Source organism: Copadichromis virginalis, linkage group LG10 (genome assembly GCF_057382275.1).
Source record: "Copadichromis virginalis isolate Kocher_CV1m ecotype Utaka linkage group LG10, C_Virginalis_male_GT1.1, whole genome shotgun sequence".
Taxonomy (NCBI): domain Eukaryota; kingdom Metazoa; phylum Chordata; class Actinopteri; order Cichliformes; family Cichlidae; genus Copadichromis; species Copadichromis virginalis.
This window is the reverse complement of record NC_140627.1, coordinates 18788131-18806621: the sequence shown is the minus strand read 5'-3', so window position 1 is coordinate 18806621 and position 18491 is coordinate 18788131. Positions and strand designations below refer to the sequence as shown.

The window sequence follows — 18491 nt, the reverse complement described above, 5'->3', positions numbered from 1 at the left end:
ACCATGAGGATATTGTCAATCAAATCTGGAAATGCTGAGTTTGACTTTAAATGTGGTGGATTTTTCACAGCCGGGCGAGGGCTCACAACAGACTGGAGTCTCGTTACAGCAACAGCTCCGGAGGCTCCTATGAGGATGAAAAAAGTAAGCCCTGACTTGGTTCTCATGAGGAATAAAGTACAATCTTTGACACACACAGAGCCCAGGGGTTTTCACAGCTTACAGCTGTTATTTGGAGAGACTCTGAGGATGTAGACTTTTCAGTGATAAATCTTCACCATTTTAACTTTAGACTTTAATGGTAATTGTTACTGACAGTTCTTGTGCTATAACTTCTCATCCCACATTTTTTTTTTCTGGCCAGATACAGAGACTAAAAGCAAATGTTTTAAATGTGTTGTCATGCACCTTGTAATAGCAGCCATTGACATTCTTGTCAAAGTAGGTTAGATGATTCCTATAATTTAAACAGCTAGCTAAGGCCCCAGTCACACAGGCCAATTCATCAACCATCTACTACACAGCTACAGATCGAACACTGACTCCAAACGCCATCTTTCAAGCTTACTCTTTGTTTCATTCATGCAAAAAACAAAGTGTAAAAATGACAACCTCGTATGCGCTACAGTTGGTAGTATTTTTCAAACACAATAAAATGAAGTCGCAACAAAATTGAATCACAACTACAGTATTAAGGAAAGGTAAAGGTCCCTACAATAAAACAAATACCACTTTTTATTGAGTTTTCCAGTTATGGTGGACAAGGCAAAAAGTTAAGCTTTCAATTGATTTAAAACTCCAGGTCTGTGGTAACTAATAAGCTGGAGTGGAAGATTGCTGCCACTCCCCCTCCTCGGCCTGTGCTTTGAGGATTCTCAAAGGATCAGTCCTTATGCTTTTTAAGTGAAATGGTTAATTGTGCACTACTTTTAATTCAGAATTATTGCTTTGGTGGGATATATGTTTCAGATTTTACTAACCAAATCTTTCTGTGCTCATAGATGACCCACTTCCACCTTACGCTGGATGGCTGCTGAGTATTCTCGAGACCAACCGTCCTCAGCCGTTACCCATGCCTGTTAATGGAGGCTGCTGGGCACCTCTGGTTGACTACCTTCCAGAAACTATCACACCTAGAGGACCACTGCACAGGTGCACACGAACAAACACAGATGACCTTTAGTAAACTTCTGAAAAAACAGGATCTTAGCTAGAAGAGTGATGTTACAATCAGCAGGGCCAGACAGCGTTTCAGAGACATGTTACGCCTACTTTCAGATTTTTGGATAAACTCAAGCACAGAATGAAGCCAAGCCAGCTTGCTCAGGGTCTACTAGGAAAATAGTTCATATTAAAAGAGCTTTCCCACTTAATCTTCTCTGCCTGTCCTGACACTTCAGAGATCAATACTCTAAATAAATAAAATGAAGACTGTTGTAGAGAGCTTTGAAATCTATGATCCATGTACAGTTCATGCACTAGCACAGATTACAGGAAACATCAAACATCAAATGTTTCCATCAAACATGCCAAGATTTTATCGTACTCACATAAAATTTGTGTGTTCCTCAGGTGTAACATTGCAGTGATCTTTATGACCGAGATGGTAGTAGACCACAGTGTGAGAGAAGACTGGGCTTTACACCTGCCCCTACTACTACATGCCCTCTTCTTAGGTAAGCATAACTGAACTCATGTCACGCTTGAATCGGTTAAACCCTGTATGGATTAATTTTGGGGAAAATGGGGTAAGAAGAAAAATAAGCCAAAATCGCCTGCATAGAATGTACTACATGCATTTTGGAGAATGTGGAAGTGCTTGATGGGTTATATAAAAAATTCCTCAGTCTCACGCTGATAAAGCAAATGAAACACGTGGTAGATCGAAAAGAACTTGAACCAAAACAAGATAAAATCAAAAGGCGCGGGTGTCAGGGTGTTTGCCACCGAAACAAACACACAAAAATAGCCTTGAGATGTTGAAGGTATTTTCTGTGACGTCCACTGAGCTCATAGCGTGACGATGTGTTTTATCGCCATCACACAGAGACGTGGAAGTGGACAGGCCGTTCTCAAGTATCACAATGAAACACTTTCAATCTAGCATGTAGACACATACCTACCCCCACCCAGATGCCAGCTGTATTATTATGCGCTCAGCATATTCTACATACTAACTTTCAAGTTCATGAGATTCAGCATCATCTGGTCTTTTTGCATGAAGTTATCCAGGAATCCATGTTTGATTTTATTTTATTTTTATTTTTATTTTTTTTTAGCTTTTTTCATTCACTGTTGCACAAATTGAGGCACAACAAGCCTTTGTAATACTACAAAAGCTGTTGTTGTCTTACTCGGTGTGTACTTCGTTTTCTAGGTCTGGACCACTACAGGTCAGAGGTCTATGAACACAGCAAACGTCTCCTTCTTCACCTCCTCATTGCGCTCTCCTGCAACAACAACTTTCAGGTCAGATTTCCATTTTAATGTTTGTTATTATTCGGCCAGTTTATTACATGAAGTAGGACTGAAACTTACTTTACTGAGTTCTGCAAAGCTTTACATATTCACTGAGCAACACTTCTTTTTGGGGGTCCAGGTAATAGCCTCAGTACTGATGCTGACGAGAGAGATCAGCGACAACAAGACCCTCACAATCAAGTCCAGCTACCACACAGAGTACCAGCAGTCACGTAAGTAGAAAATATTGAGTGTGTATACAAGCATTTAACAGTCCTCTGACATTTACTAGAAAGATATGACCTGATGGACCACTTTTCATTGGAAAACTAAGAAACTAAACAGTGTAGTACACAAAAATCAGATTAAAGACTCCAGAAATTATATTACTGTAGCAGTACACTTCTCTATAGCATGTCATAATATTCCTATAGACGCACCAGACTTTTTGCGGGAGTGGCAGGCATCTCCCGTGGTGGACTCTGGTCTCAGCTCCACCTCCAACTCATCCTCTGCTAGCCTGGGTGGTGGCAGCACAGCCGGCAGTGTTGGAAATCTGCCCCTTGTAACACCCGATGACCTGGAGGATCTTGAAGATGCGCCCAATGAGACGGATGAGAAGACGAACAAACTCATTGAGTTTCTCTCCACCAGGTAAACACAACTCTGGTCATCTTTTGTGCTGTTCTCGAGGTGGACACTGCGTGTGGGTGTGACGTGCGCTTAAATTTCACTGTAGTCCACACTGTGTGAGCTGCTCGTGTAACGTTTATGTGGTGCTACTGGTGGTGGGTATACAGTGCTTGGAGTACTGTGTTGTTATTGCACAGATCATTTGGGCCACTGTGGGTGCATGAGGACATCACACCAAAGAACCCCAACTCCAAAAGCACAGAGCAACTCAGCAACTTCCTGCGCCACGTTGTCTCTGTCTTCAAGGAGTCCAAGTCAGGTGAGAAACCACTGAATAACAGCTACAGCAGACCTCACCCAATCTTCACAAATGGAGCAATAATCGACTCATTTTAGACCTGCACAAGGGGTGAAATATGTCCATCTTCACAGACTTCCACCTGGAGCAGCAGCTTAGTGACGTGGCCTTACAGACGGCTCTGTGCAGCTCCTCGCGTCACTATGCCGGCAGATCTTTCCAGATCTTTAGAGCTCTCAAACAGCCGATCAACAACCATGCTGTCTCTGATCTGGTCTCACGCCTCGTTGAGGTGGTGGGAGAACATGGAGACGAGGTGCAGGTGAGAGAAGAGACATATAATAGAGATGTAGTGCTTTCAACCTGATGCATTTGGTGAAGATTCACATTATTGCTGATGTTCATACCTGTACCTGTTTCAGGGCTATGTGATGGAGGTGCTGTTAACTCTAGAGTCAGTAGTGGTGAATCTAGCAGAGTGTCTGAAAAACAGTGACCTTATGGCAGCTCTTACCAGGTTAGTCTGCTTTGAATGTTAAATCTTTGGAAGTAATAATAATTTGAAGATTACAACATATGTACAGATTTAAACAGCCTCCTTCTGGTGTTTCAGAGCTACTTGATACTCAAACAGATTCAACATTTTGCTTTCATTGTGTTTGATTTGTAGGACATCCTCTCCAGACTTTGTGACAAGTGACAAACTGATGAACAGAAAGAGCACAGGTCAGCTGAACTTCCCTGGCCCAGGATTTGTCGGCCTGTCATCGCAGCGCCACCAGCGCTCCTATTCTGTCCCCAAGAAGTTCGGCGAGTGTTGCAACCAGTCGAGTGATCCCCCTCGCAGTGCAACTCTGGATCGCATACAGGCAAGAAAGGAAAATTGCTGTGTAATCTGACACCTTAATGCTAAATCCTTAATGCTAATTTTGTACTCGCTTTCGGTCTACAGGCTTGCAACAGTCACGGCCTTGCACGAACAGGAAGAAGTTCAGGCTCCTGCACATCATCGACAAATCGCATTGATCCCAGCGTTCTGTCGGATCCCGCGCACGTGTCTCATCCTTCGTCGATACTGGCCACAGTCTTCTGGGTGGCGGTGTCGCTCATGGAGTCAGACTTCGAGTTTGAATACCAGATGTCACTTCGCCTCGTTCACAAGCTGCTGTCAAAGGTAGATGAGATAAAAAAAATTGCTGATTACAGAGGATGTATCTGTAAAAACAACAGTTAACTTAAAGCCAAGATTAAGCAGAAGAAAGCAAACATTCCCTGTAACCTGTGTTTTCCCTTAATGCCATGAAGACTACGTCATCCTAAGACGCTCACACTGCTTCTATTTTAAAATGAAAGAAAGCTTTGGAACCTATTAATTCAAGGCCACCACAGACCTAGCAACTGGCTATTGATTCATTCATTGTTTTAGCATCTCAGATATTCAGTTTGCAGGTGGAAGACAATAAGTACCACAAGCAACTTTCAGCTTCACTTAAGCCAAAATCTCTCATTTCCCAGGTGCCCTTAGACAGAGCAGAGAACCGTGAGCGCCTGGAGAAGCTGCAGGCTCAGCTGAGGTGGAGCGGGTTCTCTGGGATTCAACAGCTTTTGTTGAAGGGATTTACCTCCCAGGCTACATCTGACCTGACCTTACAGCTATTCTGCCAGCTCACGCCAGTCTCCCGCGTGCCTGTTGTCGACAGCTCACAGTCTATAGGTAGGTACTGAGGATTTTATATTGTATCGTTTAGTAGTCGTACGGCAACGTGTTTATTTTTATTTATACTGGCTGTATCTGAAGTTCAAACTCTTCTCCCTGTGTAGGCTTTCCTCTGAATGTGCTGTGTCTGCTTCCTCACCTGGTCCAGCACTTTAGCCACCCAAATCAGTTCTGTAAGGAAAGTGCTGAGAGGATTGCACAGGTACTGCAATACTATGGATTCTTCAAGTGGGCTGAGTCTAGGCTTTAGTTTGCTTTTGCTTTACTTCCTTTGACTTTTTTTAGGTTTGTTAGACAAACAGTAAAGATGTATATTTGGAGAAAGATAAAAAGCCAGAGTGGATTGGAAAAACCTGACATTTCAAAACACAGAAGAACAACTAAAAGATCAAAAAAGGCAATATTTCTCACATAACGTGTCTGTCTGCTTTTTTGTTTACTTTCTCAGGTATGTTTGGTGGAAAAGAACACAAAGCTGTCCCATCTGGCACATGTGATGACGCTCTATAAGACACGTTCCTACACGAGGGACCCTTTCTCCTGGGTCAGCGTGGTTTGCCGCTACCTTCACGAGGCTTTCTCTGACATAACGCTCAACATGGTCACCTATATGGCTGAGGTAAGTGCTTCTATATATGAAAATATGTCTTATCTTTCTCTATTTTTAGGATTTTACATTTATTGGATGTTTCTATGGAAGCTGGTGCAAGAATGTTGAGTGAGTGGTTTGTGCTGATTATTTGTTGGAAGCCTGTCCTGTTCACTGTTCAGCCAGTTGTTAAAGGACAATCCAATAATTTACAGTCAAGTTATACAAGTTATACAAGTTGGTTATACACATATTGACTTTGCCCTTAAGCAAGATTGGGTTTATGTCTGCGTGCTTACTGAATGTGACTTTCTCTCTCCAAGCTGCTGGATAAGGGACTTCCCAGTATGCAACAGTCTCTCCTCCAAATCATCTACTGTCTGCTTAGCCACATGGACCTGACTGCTGTGCAGGTCAAACAGTTCAACGCTGATGTCCTGAAGACCATTGAGAAGTTTGTCCAGGTGAGTGTCGGACAGTACTCGGTCTTCATTTTAGAGAAATGCACTGCATGCACTGCTGTTTCTCTTACTCTGTCTTTGACATGTGACTTTATAGACAGTACACTGGAAGGATGCCTTAAACATCTTGAAGCTGGTGGTATCACGCTCTGCCAGCCTTGTTCATCCAGTGTACGGCCACACACAGGGTGATCTTTCCAACCTAGAGGTCAGCAGAGTGTGGGACGGCTCTGCTAAAGCTCTCCCTGGGAAAACTCTGGATTTCACATTTGACATCTCTGAGGTAAGAAAGCTGCTGCTACTGAGCTTCTTTTTGTAAATGCCCATCATTGACTTGCAGTTACAGTACACCCCCATGTTTTGCTAGGTCATAAATAGAAAAGGATTTCCTCAACGCATGCAATATGCAAATCATCAAAAAATTTGCATGTCTTTCTGTTTGTTATCTTCCCAGACACCGGTGATCGGGCGCCGTTTTGATGAGCTCCAAGGATCAGGGGGTAGAGAGGGGAAAGCCAGAGCCATGGCTGTGACCCGCAGTACTTCCTCCACTTCTTCTGGATCCAATTCCAACACCATTCTGGTGCCTGTCAGCTGGAGGCGACCACAGTTATCTCAGGTAGCATCAATGCCCAAAACTAAGGTTTCACATCAGTGCTGCTTGGTTTTGTAAGACTTGTAAAAGAATATTATATTAAAATGTGTTGATCAAGTCATTCTTCTTTAGCATACTGACCTCAAATAGCCCAAGAAAAACAGATTTAAAACTTTCTGTTTATAACATGCTTAGAAATTATCCCTTGATCATCAAAGCATGAGGCATGTGAAGCGAGAAGAAAATCCATCACTTTACTGATGAGTTTTTCTTCTACATGCAGAAAAGAACCAGAGAGAAGCTGGTGAGCGTTTTGTCTCTATGTGGACAAGAAGTTGGACTTACCAAGAACCCATCTGTAAGCTAACTTCCTTGTTGTACTTGTTCTTTATGTACACAGTCAACAAAATTCAAGCTTGTATTTCTGTTTTTTTTGTTTCTATTTTGTAGAGGGAGTAAAACCTCTAAAGTTTTCTGGGGATGTTTCTGTTATTAAGATGGCTTCACTAATTGCCTCTGACAAGTCTAAAAACCTGTTTCTGTCTTCTTGTCAGGTGATCTTCTCATCCTGTGGTGACTTGGACATGATGGAGGTGCGGGAGAGCGGCGTGTCATCTGAGGACGGTGGTACCAGAGAGGACACATTAGATGACACCGCCAGTGAGCAGCAGTTTAGGGTTTTCAGAGACTTTGACTTCCTGGATGTGGAGCTGGAGGATGGAGAGGTGAGAGTGACAATAATACTGTATTTCACCTGTGTTCATTTGATTTATGCTGACACAGTGGTCCTTTCTTTCATTTTACCTTTACTGTGTCTTTCAACTTATCCACCTGTCTTTCTTCAACATATTTGAAAAGTATTTCTCTGTCCTCCCACCTCATCTCTTTCTCTCTAACTCTGTCTCTCTCTTTCTTCCCCTCGCTGCCTAGGAGCTCCAGGTAAGTCCCTCACATTGAGTACTTAACATTAGCCTTCATCAGCTCTTTGGTGTTCCTGCCTCTTTTGTTTTGATCTGGAACGTAAAAACAAAATCCTCTTTGTGCTTCATTTTGCTCTCACGGCTTGATTGCAGAACGACATTTATGACAGCACTGCTATTTTTTAAATAGAGATAAATATGTTATAGTTATTATAAAAGATAATTTTACAGGCTGAAAACAACCTTTCCAACATATAATCATATATTCATGCCATGAATAACAGTCCATCTTGCATCTTGTTCTTGTAACTAAAGCAATTATTTTGTGTTTTGAGAGATTAAAGTAAAAATGTTCCCTTCATCGCAGGGATTTTACTTCTACCGTTCATTGTGTCCATGTCTTCCAACATGTATGTGTGTGTTTGTTGTTGTTGTGTTTTTTTAAATCTAGGGTGAGACTGTCGATAACTTTAACTGGGGTGTGCGCCGGCGATCTCTGGACAGCACAGAGCTGCGCGACCTGCTGGAGGAGAGCCAGCACTCAGGCAGTACCCCCAGTCTGGGTCACGAAGACCCTCACGATTCAGACGAGTCATCAGAGGAAGAGGAGTCTTCAACTAGCCAGAGCCTCTCCCATTCTCAGCTTGTGTGTAGCCTTAGCTGCTGAATCAACACATTAAAAATCCTCTGAAGCCTTAAAAGGCTTATTATTTTTCCTGAGTCAACATTCATGATTTGCCTCCCTGTTCCAGACCAACCCGTCTCCATCAGAGGAAACCAATCACACCGATTCTCTGTCTACTTCATACGACACATCTGCTGACCCCCAGTCCCTCAACGCCACCACCCCGAGCCAGGGAGCTCTCCATGACGATCACATTGGTCTACATGTGAGAAATAATAGACTTGGACGTGGATGTGTTGTTTGCCTAGATACATTTTGAAACATCAAAAATGTAATGCTTTTGTTTTCTCAGGTGAGGGTGTGTGGTGAGGACGAGGACACTCAGGCCCAGGATGATGAACTGTCGCTGAGTGTCAACGAGCTCCCCCCCGGCTCCGACTGTGGAGAGAGCTTCACTCTGGATTTGCCGGGGCAACCTCAAAATCAGCTGCCAAATCTGGACCGTGGTCTTAACCCAGACTATTGCCAGCCTCCACTGGATTTTCTAGACCCAAACTGTCTGCCCAGGTAAGTTTGAAAGACAGGATTTAAATATTAATCCCTGCATGCTGAATACACTGCTGGATTGTTGCCAGAGTCTCTGTCAGGGTTTTTCCTACCGTAAAAACTTTTGGTGGCACACGGAAAGAAGTTTTCGCTCAAGCCAAAGGAAAATCACCAGTTTTGTTGCGTTTGATCAACAATAGAAACTCTGATAATGACCAAAAGTGGCAGAAAATGTAGATTTTGTTTAATAGTGCAACAGAAAATGACTCCCAAAGCGTAACTACTAAGCCAGAAAAAACCTAATGGGACATTATTCATGGATGTTTTGCCTATTTTGTCCTATTTTTAACATTTTTGAGATATTATTAAACCCTGTTAGATACATTTTTCAAATACTTATCGTACTGGGTGCAAACAGCACAGACTCACTTCTTTCTCATCTCTGTTGTTAAAGCTTGCGTGATGATGTTGATGATTTGGAGGACCTTGGGTTTCCTCCTCCCCCCTCTCCATTTTTTTCCGCCATCTTGGCAGCGTTCCAACCCACGGTGTGTGACGATGCCGAGGAGGCATGGCGCTGCCACATCAACCAGCTTGTAACAGACTCAGATGGGTCATGTGCTGTCTACACATTTCAGGTCTTCTCATCACTCTTTAAGGTACATCACATGAAGGATTACCTTTAGGGGTTTTTTTTTTTGTTTTGTTTTTTATGTTTGTATTTCTTGTTTTTTGTACACCCATTTTTTTCAAGCTATCACTCATATTATGTATAATAATATATTATATCTCTTCCATTAGCATGAATTACAGTACAGTGTCTTTTTCCAGAACATCCAGGGAAAATTCTGCACCTTAACAAAAGATGTTGCCACTTATCTTGGCGAGGGATTAAGAGGCATTGGATCAAAGTTTCTCAGGTCCTCACAGATGCTCACCACATGTTCAGATTGTCCTACCATTTACATTGATGCTGACACGGTGAGTACAGTTGGCAGGCTTCTTGCTGATCACAGTATTGTAGCTGCTTCAGTCTATGGGAGTCTAAAAACCCCAAAGACAAATCTAATACTGAGCTCATTTTTACTGCTCCTTTCTTCTTGTTGGTCTGTATAGATCATGTCCTACGGCCTCCTCGAAAAGATGAAGTTCAGTGCACTGGAGCTGCAAGAGTACCTGGATACTTACAACACCAAAGAGGAGGCTGCTGTATTGGTAAGTGCACGTTTACTTATTTCCTCCTTCAAATGTGTGCCAGATAAAATATTTACCACCTTTTCTTCTGTCCACTCCTCTTTCCAATGAAGTTTTCCGTTTATTGTCTTTCAGTGGCTCAGGAACTGTAAGGACACATTTCCCAGATGTCCTGGTGACAGTGTGGTTACCTGCCAACCTGGAGATTCAGAGGAGAAGGTACAAACAACTTTATTTATTATTTACTGTACCAATGAAAGCACAGATTTTTACTGGCAAATTGATTCAGTCTATGTAGCTTAATCTTTGTGTTGTATTAATGGCTTTCTTTCTCTGTGGATTGAAATGTTTGCCCTCTTTGCACGCTGGCTCTGTCTCTATATCGTTATATCCTCCTGAAATTTCTTTTCCGTGCCGGAGTCGTTAAGTTTAAAGTTGCTGTTTTTTCTCTACAGTGTTGATTAATTCTTGGCAGCCTGGCTGTAAACAGTCAGGATTTTTAACTTGCTGTGCATGTGTTTGATTGATACTTTGTCTTCCTCTCACTTCACTCTTGATGCCCTAACATGCTCTCTCGCTGTCTAGCAAATGGAGTCTCTTGCAGTAAGTTCTCTTCACTTCACTCTAGATTCCTCTTAAACTGCTTAATTAACTTTGCACAACTGAATCAGTCAGTTTTGTTGTCACGTGTTTGTATTCCTTTGCATGTGCTTACAACAATTTGTGATTGTGATTGTTTGTGATCTCTGCTTCTGATAAATCTTAGCTTTTTTTTGTCACTTGTGTCTTCCAGCAACTGGAGCTTTGTCAGAGGCTTTACAAGCTTCACTTTCAGCTCCTCCTTCTGTTCCAGTCCTACTGCTCGCTCATTGGTCAAGTTCATGCAATAAGCTCTGTGCCTGAGGTGAGTCAAATCATTCTTCATTAAGTGTGACTTGCAGGCTAACAGAGGAACATGCTGGTTCCCTTATGTCTATGTGAGAGGATTCAGAGTCCAAGTAATTCACAATCAAACACATTAAATACCAAGATCTGCATGACTGTTGTTGTTCTAAATGTATTAGTTAAACATTAAATGTCCATCAAATTTGAGGTTTTCTAGGTCAGTGTGATTGATATCAACTAGGGCAATTTCCCCTTGTGACTTGGTCTTTCCTTGTATCATCCAGCTGTATGATAAGGAACATTCTAAGAAAAATGTCTATGATATATAGAGCCACATTATTTTTATTTAAATAGTAGGGGTGCAACGATACACAAAATTCACGGTTCGGTTCAGTTCGATACTTTGGTGTCACGGTTCGATATTTTTTCGATACAAAAAAAATGTTCATGCCTTTTTAATTTGTCATTTATTAAAATTATAAATATATATTTTAACTCAAAAGTACAGTTTTTAAATTTAATGTTGCTGAAACAAAAGTAATTAAAAAAATAAATATATCTCAGGGTTCTCAAAATTTCAAAATCCCTGGTAGCCCTTCGGGCAGGGACTCTTCGGTTTTTGGTAACCCAAAATAAATGTAAGTAGCCCGAATAAAAAAGAGAGCAATTTTTTGATTGATGTTTTGTTTCCTGTTTTGTTTCCTTTACAATATTATACTTTAATGTATAATATTGTAAAGGAAACAAAACATTAATCAAAAAATTGTTGAAAAACAAATTACAACATTGTATAAAAATTACAATCATCAACTCAAATACTTGGTTCTAATTGAACAGAAATTTCTATGAACTTGTAAGAACTGTGTAGGACATGAATCAGTCTGTGTCAGATCCTGAATTTGAAATTTCCACTGAAGTCACGGGTAAGAGACAAGTGGAACCAAGATCTAGGCCATTTGCTTTTTGAAGCAAATGGCCAGCTACATTTCCAGCTACAGCCCAGCTACATTTCCGAAAGAATGCAAAAGCATTGACATATATTTTTCCTTCCTACAATAGCCCGACGGGCAGGGCAGAGATAGATTTTGGTAGCCCGACTGGAAAAGATCGCTAGCCCCGGGACGTCGGGCTAGCGATTTTGCAAGCCCTGTATCTGATTGAGGAATCACTCATCTTTGGAAAAGAGAGTTTATTACAGAGAAATGGCTCTTTCCAAAATAAAAGCTATACTATACACTTCTTCTGGGTTATATTCTCAGCAGCATATTGTAGCGGGTCAGGGCTGTTCGGGGTTCTGTTTGTACAGTTATGTTTTGTTTATGTTGCCATAGTGACGGGTGACGCCCTCTCGCTGCAACGGTGTGTCCTTCCGGGGTCAGAGGGCGCCCTGTGTGTTGTTGTTGTTGTTGCTGTGCGGTTGCCGCGCTGAGCCGTTAGCTAGCGGCAGTGTTCTTCTGCAGATGTCAATAACTCCCTGGCTAGCTCACGGGAAACAAGACCCAACGACACCTCCGTCTCCTCCCTGTCTGAGCTCGCCACATTGCTGTCAGAAGTGGGATGATGGTGGCACCCCATGTTCTGACCCGAGTGACTTTTCCCCCACCGGTCGTGACCGGCCGGTGCGCCAAAAGAAGGCACCTGGACATTTGCAGGACTTTGTGTGGGGTAATGGGGTCGTCGGGGACGACTGACCCCTTAGGTGGGGGCTATGTAGCGGGTCAGGGCTGTTCGGGGGTCTGTTTATACAGTTATGTTTTGTTTATGTTGCCATAGTGACGGGTGACGCCTTCTCGCTGCGACGGTGTGTCCTTCCGGGGCCAGAGGGCGCTCTGTGTGTTGTTGCTGTGCGGTTGCCGCGCTGAGCAGTTAGCTAGCGGCAGTGTTCTTCTGCAGATGTCGATAAACGGCTGTGCTCCCTGGCTAGCTCACGGGAAGTAAGACCAAACGACACCTCCGTCTCCACCTTGTCTGAGCTCGCCACAATATTAAACATATCAGGTCCCCATAAGGAGAATCATGTGCTAACGGCTGTCTAAATGACTCGGGTAAAGTTTGTAGCATGCATGCTTGTTGTTTTTGTCTTTGCACTAGGATGAGGTTGGCGTAAATGTGCAGTCATATTCGTTGTGTTCCCACTAGTGCTGTCAGCGTTAACGCCACAACACGGCAAATCTCCGTTAACGAGCTACCCCTGATCGCTGCATGCATGGGGCTAGACGGCCAACACGTTAACGAGCTAACTGCGCTAACACACTAGTTCCCACCCATGTAATTGAGCATTGCGTGGCACATCCAACATACTGTTTTACTTTAGTCCATGACGCACTTACCTTCAGGGTCATACGTCACATGAAAACCAAAATAATTCCAAACGCCAGATCTGAATGAGGGTGGGGGAGGTTCAATTTGCCATGTTGCAAGGAGAGCTTCTGTCTCGCTAGCTTGCCCTGCGCTCTTCCTTCTGAGATGCTGTCTGTGTTGAACTCTGTGGATCTGCGCTTGACAGTGCAGCCTAGGTGAAGTAGTCGAACGCAGATTCACTGAGCGCTCAACACAGACAGCATCGTCAGAAGGAAAGTTGATAAAATAAATTACAAATTTTGTACTGTTCATACATATGCGTACCGAACCGAAAGCACTGTATCGAATGGTTCAATATCGATACGAGTATCATTGCACCCCTATTAAATAGACATATGCTTTTATAAGTATATGTATGGTTTACTAGTTAAATTAAAATGATGTTGACCCTTAGAAAAACCCTGCTACACTGCAGACTTGATCTTGAGCATTTAATCTTTTAATATAGACATAAATTACACACTCACCCACCACCATCTGTTGTCCCTCCACCTCTTAGCTGCTGAACATGTCTCGAGAGCTTACTGATCTGAAGAGCAGCCTGCAGGCAGCAGAGGCAGCCGTAGCCAGCGACTTGGAACACAAACACTTGGCCCACACTCACTCACACGCCACCCAGGTGGCAGCCATGGTTGTGCCCAGCTTCCCCACCTCAGAGGCAGCGGTGCAGGCCATACTGGAGTGCCTTAGGAACCATGAGTTCACCAAAGCCGTGCGCTACATCCAGGAATGCAGGTGAGCAGCACGAGGCCATCAGCATACATGAGTGTATCCTGGGATTTAATGATTTTATTATTTTGTCTCAACGTAAAAGAACAAATGATCCAAAAAATGACCATGTGAACACACTGTGTCCCCATCACTTTCTCCAATCTTTACAAATGATTTTGAAGTATATAATAAGTAGACAGTATAAAGGGCTGTCATTCCTGGCTGAGAAACTTAAGCTTGGGAGATGTTGAGGTCTATCTATCTCTCTTGTGCTTCTGTACGCAGATGATATTGTAGTATTGACAGAATCAGAGCTTCAGATGGCTTTAGATGGAGTAGAAAGATGTTGTGTAGACAGGAAAGTGTAAATCCTAATGAAAGTAAAATTGTAATGTTTGCATGAGGTAAAGTAGGACAGTTCTGTGGCTTTAAATTTGGAAATCCTGTAATACAAGTAGAGGAGGATCTAAGGCATAGGTGTCAAACTCTGGCCCGCGGGCCAAATTTGGCCCACAGCCTAATTACATTTGGCCTGCGAAGCCATACCAAATTATTATTAGAGCTGGCCTACTGGTATTATACAGCTAATATATATATTGTTTAGTATTAAGCTTTGCTTGTTCCATATTCAGTTTTCCAGCAAAACTTGTTTGAGTCCATAAGAAGAGATTCATTCTTAAATCTGGAGGAAGATTTTTTTTTCAGTAAATATTAATGTTAGCCCGCGACTTTGTTCCAGTTTTGAATTTTGGCCCACTGTGTATTTGAGTTTGACACCCCTGTTCTAAGGAGCTTGGAATGAAAAGCAACTGAACTTCTTTAAATGTCTTGAAGATGTTTCACCTCTCATCCAAGAAGCTTCTTCAGTTCTAAGACCAAATGATGAAGACTTCCAGATTTTAAGCCCTAGAGGGGATTGCCCCGTAAGAGGGTCGTTGACCCACTATTGCTCATGTGGCTCATCACATGATCCAAGGTGTGAAAAAAAGGGTGTGGTCCATTATCAGCGTAAGCTTCGGGTGAAACCATTTTTAGACCTTGCCTCACCCTATCATTTGACTTATTGAGATCAAGAAGTGGGGAGATTTAAGTTGATAAAGATAAAGTTAAATGTAGGATGATTGGTTTTAGGTTTAGATTATCGAATGGAAATAGGAATAAATTGTACTTTTAATGTCTATTTTTCCAAAGAATCAATATGATAAAGGTGTTTTGAAGTTACGGTTAGGGAAGTTAAAACAAATATTTGATTATACGGGATTTTCTTATTTATGGGGATATACCGGAGTGGTGAATGACCGCTATATAAAAGCAGCTGTTAAGATGAGAATATCCAAACCTGAGGCAAAATTGATAGACCTGATATGTTTAACAATAGCATCTGTATAAATTACAGAATATTTAGGCAAGAGTTCGAACTGAAAAATTACTTGCGTAGTTTATTCTATATGGTGTTATTTGGCAAGGTATAGATGTGGGTCTAGTGGCATTCCTGTACTTATGGACACATTTTATCAAGTTGAATATATTAATTGTGTATTTATACTTTGTAGCTTGATCCAATGAATCAAGCTACATTGAATATTGAATATAGAAAGTATGTCTCTTTATATCTACCTGTAATAATTATAATACTTTTTGTGTCCATTTCAGGAGGCAGTGGCCCAACGGAGTGTTTGGCGGAAGCTCAGAGAGTGAGGTTCAGACGCTGCTCAACGTCTACTTCCGTCACCAAACGTTGGGCCAGACGGGCACAATCGCCCTGGTCGGTTCCCGGCAGGACCTCAGTCTGATCTGCTCCAAGCTGCTGGAGCTCAACGGGGAAATCTGCGACATGATCCGCCACGCCCAGGGTTACCGGGTCGTCACAACTTACCTCCCCGATTCAAGTGCCTCCGCGACCAGTCTCTGACAGGACTTCAGGAGCCCCCCACCCCCTCCTTCTCCACCTTTACTCCCTCCATCACTGCAGCCATTGACCCTTCCAAGACAACCTCTGCAATCCTCTCAGCCTGCTCTTACAGAGGGGGCCCAGCACCCACATACCTGGCCCCTGCCGCCTCCTATGTGTCTGCTGCCCCAGATTCACAGCTCCAGGCAGATACCCACTTACCACCCTGCCCAGCACTAGAACCTGAATTAAACCTTTCATTCCACTCTTCATCCTCATCCACTGCAAACTCTGAGACCTCTTTACTTAATTTTCCCAAACCCCCCGACCTGTTCTCTGCTCATAGCTCCAACACGCCAGGCCAATCACATTTTACACTGCCGCTCACACAAGAGCCAAAGAGACATTATCTAGATGAGAACGCAAGCCTTTATTATCCTATCAGAGTACATCCATCATGCAGTTTACCGCAATCACATTTCCACTGCAGCAAACACCCGATATCATCTCTCACATCCAGCTCTCTCCCAACTGTGGCCTCAGCGCCCACCTTGCTCACACACTCTTACACGAACCCATCGCCCATTTCTTCCCGGGGCTCTCATCTTCCCCATTTCCCATGCTCTCCGTACAAACACTCAAGCCCGTCCTCGATTCTGCACCCGGGCCGTGACACGGTCTTAACTCACAGCCCTTCATCGAGTTCATCTCTTCCCCCTCCCCCACCACCCCCTCCCTGTCCCACCGGCCCAGGAGAGGCTGCAGCTTGGGGTTGTTGTTGCTCCTTCGGCGGTGCTGCTACGCCTTTGACTCGCTACCTGGGGAAGGTGGGACAAGCTGCCCTGCCCTTACTGACAGTAGGGGGGCTCCTGAATACTGAACCGTCAGATGTCCAAACCTGAGACTTTAAAGTTACCACGCCAGAGGACCTAACGATCCAACATCAGGTCTTTGCATCTGAAAAGTAGACAATGACATACCAGAAATAACTGGACACTTTAAATGTTTAAGGACAGGGAATCATATCCCATGTATAATGGGATTTATCTCTGGATACTACAGATTGCTGCCTGCTGATAAGAATGACCTGATGTGATTATATACAAGCGCAGGCTTTGCTTCTAAAGCTAGATGTCGTGAAAAATAATGTACCTCCTTGTTTAAGTCCCGCTTGACGGTCATAATTCAGCATCTAATCTGTGCTGCACTCCGAGGACCTGTGAAGGCTTTTAGCTTGGACTTAAACTGGCTTCCCAGAGGAACTTTTAGACATGCTTGACACTTGCTGCCTCCTTCAGGAAGGATGAAAGAGACAGTGAGGAAATGAGCCGTGACACTACGTAGCATCACTGGAAGAAGTTTCCTCTGTGGAGTTTTGTTATACGTTTTTTCTAAATGTTGTAGAAAGGAGATCATGTATGTTTTGTTACTGTGAGAGAAAAAGGCTGTCACTTTTATTAAGAAGGAAAAGCCAAATGCTGGAGTGATTTTGTCTCTACTGTTCTGAGGCCTCCTCTGGAGGAAACTGTGCAATGCATGACCCAGCTGAATGCTTTCTACTGTACGCTCCCGTCCTGTCCTTTTCGCTTGGCCCAGACGTCTGACCTCAGCCTGATTGAAAGACTTGCTGACAGAGCAGATGCAGAATATTCAAGCGCATTTCTTTACGCTGCTCTTTGGCCTGTTTCTATTATTGATATTCTGTATCAGTGAATCAACTTGTCCCCTGACTACTGTTGTAAACATTGGTAGAGTAATCATGCCATTATCCGTGCGTGGCGTGCACCCCTCCGTGGCTAGCTGTAGCATCTTTAGTGAGCGTAAACACTATATTTCTGTCGACTTGGTGTTCACATGCAGAGAAGATGGCGCATGTACACAGTCAAGTATTTGCCCGTCTGTATACTTCTAATCGTTACTGTCACACAACCATAGTAGGATATGTTTGTGTGGTTTGTAGTTACCTTACACGTAAGGGAAATGCTGACATTCTGCACTCATTGTAGATGTGCGAAATGAAACCCACGCTACACACTACTGAATCTGAACTCGTCGTTGTCAGCCTTTTTGTGTGTGTGTGAGAGACTCTCCCTTGGTTCGGATCAAGCAATCATTTTGCTGTTGCTGTACAAATGTCTTCTTTTCCTATTTATATCTGATCAGATATGAAACGACACTTATTTGACTTAAGTTTTATAATGATGTTTGTTCTCTCAAATCAAACTGCCATGCATGCATTTTCTGTTTACTGTATGGAGTGTTTGAAATATTTATTAACAAGATAATTTTATCTGAAAGATACGTTTGTATGAGGTACAAAAGGGAGCCACAAGCTCACGCGGGTATGTTTTTCTTTTTCCTGTGTGTGGGAGAATGTGTTTGCATGCCAAACAAGAAGTTGCACATTTTTAAAGCTTTTTAGATGAAGACAGTAGTTGTTTTTTCACCTTGTAAATATTTTCACAGCCTTTGTGAAGTTGTTTTGAGTTGAAGCTCTGTAAAAGTTGTTAAAGTAAAGACCTATAACTTATGTTGTCTTTTGGTGCTTTATAAATGACTGAAAAACTAATTGTATTCAAGGGGCTCTGCCCTCTTCCTACATCTA

The 18491-nt window shown here is 42.9% G+C and overlaps 1 protein-coding gene and 1 long non-coding RNA gene across 4 annotated transcripts in view; one reads left to right on the top strand and one right to left on the bottom strand.

Moving 5' to 3' along the window:
* Positions 1 to 18416, top strand: part of fryb (furry homolog b (Drosophila)) — a 47806-nt gene extending 29390 nt beyond the window's left edge. Inside the window, exons 37-67 of one of the 3 annotated variants that reach the window (XM_085470436.1) lie at positions 71 to 144; positions 1002 to 1152; positions 1573 to 1676; positions 2378 to 2469; positions 2600 to 2693; positions 2895 to 3114; positions 3291 to 3412; positions 3526 to 3713; positions 3814 to 3908; positions 4062 to 4260; positions 4344 to 4565; positions 4907 to 5105; positions 5213 to 5310; positions 5557 to 5727; positions 6021 to 6161; positions 6256 to 6441; positions 6613 to 6777; positions 7037 to 7111; positions 7308 to 7478; positions 7684 to 7692; positions 8125 to 8319; positions 8426 to 8563; positions 8651 to 8865; positions 9299 to 9503; positions 9676 to 9825; positions 9961 to 10059; positions 10174 to 10257; positions 10624 to 10641; positions 10832 to 10942; positions 13784 to 14019; positions 15649 to 18416. In XM_085470436.1, coding sequence (XP_085326562.1) covers positions 71 to 144; positions 1002 to 1152; positions 1573 to 1676; positions 2378 to 2469; positions 2600 to 2693; positions 2895 to 3114; positions 3291 to 3412; positions 3526 to 3713; positions 3814 to 3908; positions 4062 to 4260; positions 4344 to 4565; positions 4907 to 5105; positions 5213 to 5310; positions 5557 to 5727; positions 6021 to 6161; positions 6256 to 6441; positions 6613 to 6777; positions 7037 to 7111; positions 7308 to 7478; positions 7684 to 7692; positions 8125 to 8319; positions 8426 to 8563; positions 8651 to 8865; positions 9299 to 9503; positions 9676 to 9825; positions 9961 to 10059; positions 10174 to 10257; positions 10624 to 10641; positions 10832 to 10942; positions 13784 to 14019; positions 15649 to 15907 — 4486 coding nt within the window. In that variant the 3' untranslated portion in view covers positions 15908 to 18416. Of the gene's footprint in view, positions 1 to 70; positions 145 to 1001; positions 1153 to 1572; positions 1677 to 2377; positions 2470 to 2599; positions 2694 to 2894; positions 3115 to 3260; positions 3413 to 3525; positions 3714 to 3813; positions 3909 to 4061; positions 4261 to 4343; positions 4566 to 4906; positions 5106 to 5212; positions 5311 to 5556; positions 5728 to 6020; positions 6162 to 6255; positions 6442 to 6612; positions 6778 to 7036; positions 7112 to 7307; positions 7479 to 7683; positions 7693 to 8124; positions 8320 to 8425; positions 8564 to 8650; positions 8866 to 9298; positions 9504 to 9675; positions 9826 to 9960; positions 10060 to 10173; positions 10258 to 10623; positions 10642 to 10831; positions 10943 to 13783; positions 14020 to 15648 lie in introns of all 3 variants that reach the window. The other 2 variants (XM_085470434.1, XM_085470435.1) reach the window with 2 other exon arrangements.
* LOC146700264 (uncharacterized) lies at positions 2283 to 2965 on the bottom strand. The gene is made up of 3 exons (XR_014922532.1): positions 2901 to 2965; positions 2539 to 2620; positions 2283 to 2450 (listed from the first exon to the last, which is right to left on the bottom strand). It is a non-coding gene; the product is annotated as an uncharacterized LOC146700264 (long non-coding RNA).
* Positions 18417 to 18491: the final 75 nt, after the last annotated feature.